Source organism: Tupaia chinensis, unplaced genomic scaffold (assembly GCF_000334495.1).
Source record: "Tupaia chinensis unplaced genomic scaffold, TupChi_1.0 Scaffold000217_1, whole genome shotgun sequence".
NCBI classification, from domain to species: Eukaryota; Metazoa; Chordata; class Mammalia; order Scandentia; family Tupaiidae; genus Tupaia; species Tupaia belangeri.
This window is the reverse complement of record NW_006159692.1, coordinates 5446445-5453810: the sequence shown is the minus strand read 5'-3', so window position 1 is coordinate 5453810 and position 7366 is coordinate 5446445. Positions and strand designations below refer to the sequence as shown.

At 53.1% G+C, this 7366-nt stretch overlaps 1 protein-coding gene across 1 annotated transcript in view; it reads left to right on the top strand.

The window, feature by feature from the left end:
- Positions 1-2: 2 nt before the first annotated feature.
- RBP4 (retinol binding protein 4) overlaps positions 3-7366 on the top strand; it is a gene marked incomplete at its 5' end in the record, with an annotated part of 9308 nt that continues 1944 nt past the window's right edge. Inside the window, 4 exons of the mRNA XM_006147708.1 lie at positions 3-86; positions 194-330; positions 482-588; positions 7267-7366. The exon at positions 7267-7366 is cut by the window's right edge and continues 29 nt beyond it. Coding sequence (XP_006147770.1) covers positions 3-86; positions 194-330; positions 482-588; positions 7267-7366 — 428 coding nt within the window. The remainder of the gene's footprint in view (positions 87-193; positions 331-481; positions 589-7266) is intronic.

Below are 7366 nucleotides of genomic sequence, written 5' to 3'. Positions count from 1 at the left end.
TGCTGGCCGCGCTGGGCAGCGGCCGGGCGGAGCGCGACTGCCGGGTCAGCAGCTTCCGCGTCATGGAGAACTTCGACAAGGCTCGCGTAGGTATCTCCCCCGGGGCCGCCCCGGCCTCGGTCTGCCCGCCCCCGCCTTCCCTCGCGGCCTTGCACCCCCAGACGCCAAACCTCTGCTCTCATCCCCTTCGCAGTTCTCTGGGACCTGGTACGCCATGGCCAAGAAGGACCCCGAGGGGCTCTTTCTGCAGGACAACATCGTAGCCCAGTTCTCCGTGGATGAGACCGGCCGGATGAGCGCCACCGCCAAGGGCCGAGTCCGGCTTTTGAAGTCAGTGGCCTTGGGGCGGCCGCGCGCTTGGCTCCCTGGGTTCCAGCTGCGTTGAGCGTCAAAGACTGGGGAGGGAAGGGAGCAGCCAGCTGGGGTGGGGCGGGAAGGGGCCCTCTGCCCTGCCTGGCTCAGACCCCCTTGGCTTTTGCAGTAACTGGGACGTGTGCGCAGACATGGTGGGCACCTTCACAGACACCGAGGATCCTGCCAAGTTCAAGATGAAATACTGGGGCGTAGCCTCTTTTCTCCAGAAAGGAAGTGAGTAGTCAGCTCAGCGGGTCTCGGGGATGGAGGGCATACCTGGCCAAATGGCTGGGTTTCTTCTTCAGTGGCGCTCTTGGCAGGAATGGCCTGCGGAGGGGTCTGTAACCCCCAGCACCGCCTGAGGGTAGGCCATGAGGTTGGAAGGAGCTAGCTCCGCCCCCACTCACATGACCCGGTTGACACCTGGCCCAAGCTCAAAAGGAATTCTGGGTTGGTTCTCCAGGCGCCATTGTCCCTTCCAGACACTGTGCCAGGGTGTGCAGCCTTCCCCGTGCGTAGCCCTCCTGCCTCCCGCTCCACTGGCTTTGCATTTCCTCCATCTCTTTGGGCTGGATCCCTGAGATAGCTTGACTGCCTGGGACCCGGGCAGAGGCTGAGAGACCCTCCTGGGAGGATGAGGGAGCTCTGCTTTGAGTGGGCCCACTCCTGGTGCCCTGCCTGCCCATGCTGAGGTTCCCAGCCAGGCAGTGCTCTGGGTGGCAGTGGCCTTTGCCCTTTCCCCCAAGCACCAGAACCCAGATTGGGCACATGGGGAGGGGAATGTTGAGGACTCCCAGAAGAACGTCCTGGAACTTTTCCTAGCGTGGGAACACAATTCCTACATGCTCTTTCTACATTTTGCCCTAAGTTTTGTTTCTCCTGAGTTTCCAGTGTGGGGAGGACTTGGTAGCTGGAGAATAATGCAGGCCCTGGGGGACATATCATGAATCTGAGGGGGAATTAACCCTATGAAGGGGGCTCAATCTCAGGTGAATAAACCGAGACCAAGAGAAGGCAGAGGTCCACCAAAGGTCAAGGTTCAGAATTGCCAGTGCCAACAGCAGAAGCCAAGGGCTTCCCACTCCCCAGCCAGGAGAAGGTGGCCCTGGTCTGCAGCGGCTCCTCACAGATCAACCTTCACAAAGCGTGGTCAGAGCTCTCCTGGGAGACAGGACTCAGGGGCCCTTCAGGGGGAGTTGCGCTACTCGCTGCTCACAGGTGGTAGGAGTCCTGGATTTCTTCTCACGTTGTGGGTTAGATGAAACTGCGTTCTTTATCACATTGACTTCCACATTGATTTAGGTGGTTCAGGTGGAGTTGCTACACAGTGGGGGAAGGGCTTTTGTCTTTAGAAGTAATCAAAATTATTTCAAATTTAGGAAGTACAGCAAGACTTCCTAAAGTGATTGAGTTAGAGCAAAAACTATAGTTTTCAAATAATGGGTTACAAAAATCAGTGTCATGTAAGATTACTAATTTTTTAAAAGAGTAAGCATTTAAGCTCTACAGGATTTTCAGATGTGCTCCTTATAGCGCTGGGATACTTTTGGCAATGCCTTTAGGGTTGGGACGGGGTGTGCCCGATGAGGAGATAGGGTTTGGTCTCCTGCCTCCTGCTCCCTCTACCAACTGGATTACCCCTGCTTTTGTCTCTTGCATGTTGGGATTCTATCTAGAACTTCATCTGGAAGGGAAAAAAAGTATTGAAATCTTGAAAGTGATTGCTATAGACATGGAGTGAGATAACTATAATATAGAAGGTGTGAGGATCAATTCCTTCTTAGCCTACTTTTCAGAAAAGCAACCAGGCAACCTAGTGGTTAGCAGGCTTGGTTAGAATGAGGCTGCCTGAGATCCAATCCCGACTCGGCCACTAGCTGTGGGACCTTGGGTGTGTTCCTTGCCTTCTCTATGGAAAGTGGGATGATCTCAACACCTGTCTCCTGGAGTGCCGGAGGCCACAGCGAGGCAGCCTGCGGAAAGCACTCGGAACAGGCCTGTGTCCTCAGCGCTCTGTGAGTATTGTGTCTTATTGCTGCAGTTACCTCCCTGGCCAGGAAAGCATAGCTGTATGTTCTGGATCTGGAATGGGGGAACTCACAGAGAATATCGGATTCAAGTCTCTTGTTTTGCAAGTGAAGAAAAGGCTCCATGTTGGAGAAGTGACTGGTCTAGGGACACACGGTTAATTAGTGGTGCCTAGTGACACCTCTTAGCACAAAGGATGTAAAGGGGCACAAGCTATCTTTCTGGTTTCCAAGTATTTCACAAACCCTATGAGTGTCCCTTTCTCTGTTCTACTTGCTTATTTGGGGGTTCTCTTTATAAATTCCACTGTCATTCCTCATGCCTAGGTCTCTCTTCCTCGACCTGGCTCTCTCATTAAGCCCCGATCTGAACAGGAAGACTTGAAGCCCACTCAGGGTGTGGCTGGGTCTTCAGTCTCTCCCATGCGCCCACTGCATCTCACCAGTGGGTATGTCTAAGTGAGATACGTTTATGGAGAAACAGGAACTCAGGGCAAATGCTCATTAAATTTGTTGTCAAAATATCACAACATTAAATGTAATCGATCTCTCCAGTTGAACATTGACCTTTAGCATTAGCAGACTGATCTGGCTCGCCAGCCCCACATGCTCTCTTCTGGCCTCCTTCTCTCCCAGCTCTGCCATCAGCAGTGGGGTCTTGGTGGTTAAGAATGCGGCTATCGGCTGGTCTTGGCTGAATACAAACAAGCTTTCCCATTGACTAGCTTCTCTAGGCTCTGATTTCCTTAACTGTGAAATGGGGATAGAGAACTGTCATAGGCTTCTAAGAGTTAAGGTAATGCATGAAAATGCCTAGCCTGAAGCATAATTCGTGCTCAGAAAGCATTAGCTATGATCATCATCGTTTTGGGCTGTCCCAGAAAGACATGGACAAAGAGTCTCCTTTGTTCTTCTCCCTGATAAAGATTGTCTGTCTGCTGGTAAAAGGGCCCTTGTCCGGCTGGATAACCCCACAGACGTGAGTGTCGGCATCAATGTTTCTCAAAGTCAACGTCCCTGGACCACCTACGTCTAAGTCAGCTGAGGTGCTTGTCAAAACTGCTGCTTCCTGGGCCTGAATCCAGACTTACTGAAGTAGAAAATCTTGGGGTGGGGCGCCAGAGCTTGTGGTTTTAGTACGTTATTTGGGTGACGTCCTTCTACACAGTCAAGTTTGAGAACCACTGGTCCAGATCACTCAGTCCAAAGCATCAGCGTACTCAGGTATCAAGGTCCTGGACTCCACTCACTTTGCTGGTGCCTGCTGGGTTATTTGGACAGAGTGACCTGGCTTGCACAGCTGACCTGTTAGGCCCACAAGGATTTTCCTGTCTAGTCTTGTCACTTTAGATGATGGGAAGACACAGGTCTAGGACGCTGCAGGGACACGACCCAGGTCCCAGGTCCCAGCAGGGAGCAGCAGATCGTCAAGGAAACCCAGTCACAGGAGACAAAGCCCTCTACTAGGTGTTTTCTTTGGTCTTGGGACTGGCAATCCAAACCTCTAAACCAGCATGTGTGGGGACAGCAGAGACAACTGCAGTGTCAGCCCACTTCCTGGAGCAGTGGAGAGGAGGCACGGGCTCCCAGCCACATGGCTGGTGCCTTGGACCTTCCCCTTCCAGCTCGACTGCATGTGCTTAGGTCTGTCCAGAAACATCCAGGGCTGTCTGGTTCTCCACGGAGACCGGGCCCGGCTCCTGGAGTGCGGAGGCAGGAGAACCAAGCTTGTTCTTTTCTAGCAGTGCTCGGTCGGTTCTCCTCTTGTCAGTACCCTTAGGAGGGATAGTCTGGTCAAGGTTGCTATGATTCGAACTGTTCATCCTTGTAGTCAAGAAGACTCTGGAGGGAACCAGCAGTTAGCGTAATGGCTATGTCGCTGGACTCCCACGTAGTCGACCACAGTTCGCGTCCTGGACCCAGTGGCTTAGAACTCACGCTGGGCGCATGTGCGTGCGTACCCAAGATACCGAGAGGAGAATGGAGGAGAAGGGATTGCGGCGTGACCATCCCCCCTGGGGGGTGATTTCTCGCTTTCTGTCTCTGTGTCTCTCTCTGTCTGTCTGGCGAGCGCACGCGCCCTATAGCAAAAACCTCTCCAAAAAAAAAAAAAAGACTTTGGAGATAAGCCAAACCAACCTAGACCTTCTTTTTAAGTCAAGAACAGTAGTTGATTTTACTATAATCAGGCATTGAAACTTACTGAGTTTCAGGACCAGCAGGTGGCGTAATGGTTACATTCCTGAACTCCCATGTAGTCCACCGTGGTTTGAGTTCTGAACCCGGCACCTTAAAACTCACACTGGATGGGGGACCAGCAGTTAGCATAATGGCTATGTCGCTGGACTCCCATGTAGTTGACCACAGTTCGCATCCTGGTGGCTTAAAACTCACGCTGGGTGCATGTGCATGCGTGCCCAAGATCTCGAGAGAACGGAGGAGAAGGGATTGCTGTGTGGCCATCGCCCCTGGGGGGTGATTTCTCGCTTTCTGTCTCTCTGTCTTTCTCTGACTCACACCAGATGTGTGTGTGCCTAAGATCCCAGAGGAGAATAGAGGAGAAGGGATTGTAGCATGCCCATCCCGCTGGGGGTGATTTCTTGCTTTCTGTCTCTGTCTCTCTAGTGAGTGCATGCGCCCTATAGCAAAAATATCTAAAAAAAAAAAAAAGACCAGCATTCTTTGTCAAAATTCACATCTGGCAGCAATTTTGGAAAAAAAGAAAGAAGGAAAGAAAGAAGGAAGGAAGGAAGGAAGGAAGGAAGGAAGGAAGGGAGAGAGAGAGAGAGAGAGAGAGAGAGAGAGAGAGAGAGAGAGAAAGAGAGAAAGAGAAAGAGAGAGAGAAAGAAAGAAAGAAAGAAAGAAAGAGAGAAAAGGAAAGAAGCGTAAGCTCTAGCTCTGCGAAGCTAGCGGCAGCCTGGATCAAGAGCCTAGGTTCCATTTCCTAGGTGGATGCTTCTGCGTCTGTCAGGGAGGCCCCTGGGTACCTGTGCCTGACACAGTGACCCCCGTAACGAGGGAAGAAGTGACTTCATTCAGAAATGAGGATGTCTCTGCCAGATGCCCCAGGCCTGGGCGGGGAGGTGGCAGGGTGAGGCCCAGCTGGCAGCCATGGCTCTGTTCCTGGCCCATCTGCTGAGTAACTTGGGGTCGCTGCTCAGCAGGCATTGGTCTGAGGCACCCCTTTCCCTGGCCTGGACACGATCCTGGGAAAGCCGGGGAGGCACAGAGGTGTCTCATTCGTCCTCTCGGTAGGCGTGGGGTGAGTGGAAGCAGGGGACTCCACACCTCCTGCTGTGACAACCTTCCTGCAGGCCTGGGTTTGGCTGAACCCCATTCGACTCTGGCACTTCAGGGATTCTCAGAGAGGCACACCCGGAGGTGACTTAGGGCAACAGTTAGAGACTTCTTTATTCCCACTAGCGTGGGGTGCAGGGCCCGTCTGCATTCCTCCAGCGCGGACCCCCACACTGGGCAGACCATCTGTGCTGCAAGGCCACCCGGGCAGGAGACGGGGGCACACAACCTTTGCTTCTTGTCTCTACCCCAGCTTACTTTCCACCTGGAGACAGTGGAGGGTGGAGGGTAAGGCCGTAGGCTCTGGACTTACACGCTCTTGATCGAATCCCAGTTCTACCATGGTCTTCGTGATCCCCGGCGAGTTATTTAGTTTTCCGTGCCTCAGTTTCCTCATCTGTAAAGTAAGGGAACAGTCTGCACGTGGGGTTGATGTGAGACATAACTGAGCACAAACATGTAGAAAGCGCCCATACAGTGACCGGACCGAGAGCTCAGAAAGGCCCTGCCATGCGTCCTTGTCAACCAGACGGGCACTTCAGTTGCAGAGCAGGCCTTGTCTGAACTGAGCACTGGATGAACCTGACACGTGCGTCCTCTGTGGCGAATGGCTCCCCCCTTAGTAACGGGACCCCCTGCCCTGCCTGTGCTGATATTTTTGCCACCTTCATTTACTTAACCCTTCATGGCTGACACCCGGCCTTGAGAAATAAATGTTTAAATTCTTCGAAGGCTCAGCTGCCTTTGCCGCTGCCGCTTCTGGAGAGTCGTGGAGAACACAAGCTCTCAGAAGGGATATCTGGGGCCAGGGGGCCCCCAGGGCACACATGACTTTCTTTTTTTCTTTTTCTTTTTTGAAAGTTTTTTTTTTTTTTCTATAGAGTGTGTGCGCTCTCTGGAAAGTGAGAAGTCACCCCCCTGCCCTGGGAGGAAAGGACGGAGATGGCTAGGCCACAATCCCTTCTCCGTTTTCTCTCAGGATTTTGGGCACAGATGCACATGTGCCTGGCAGGTCTGGGATTCGAACCACATGGCTGCCTTAACCACCACACCACCTCCTGACCCCAGAGTACTCTCTTGCCAGTGTGGAGAGCGAGTGGTGACTAAGGAGGAGCCAGAGAAGTGAGGATCATCAGAGCAGCCTCTCGTGGTCTGGGAGGCCAGAGGGCAGCCAGTTAGCGGGTGACAGGGATCGAGAAACTCTCTTCCTGGTGGTGGTGCCCACATCTGCTGGCAGCCCTCAGACACTAGCCACAGATGATGCCGGTATTGTTGGAGGGTTGGTGGCAGAGACGACGGTAGAAAACTTTGTTCTGTGGTCCTGATGGGGCCACCTTCTCAGTGGTCCTTTTATCATCAGGGCGTCATGGGGTTCCCCCACGGTAGGACTTTCTTTTGTAAAGAACAAGCCCCTTTCTGATTTGCCTAGTTTTCCAAACGCGGTCAGAATGCCCTGTCTCCTGCTTCCTACGGAAATGAAACCAGGTTCAGAAAGTCACTGCCTTCTCTGGCCTGGTAGTGATTGTCCCCCACAACTGAGCCCACCGAGGCAGAGGCACTGACAGCGCTGTGGCCTTCTGGCTCGCAGACGATGACCACTGGATCGTGGACACAGACTACAACACCTATGCTGTGCAGTACTCCTGCCGTCTGCTGAAACTGGACGGCACCTGCACCGGCAGCTCATC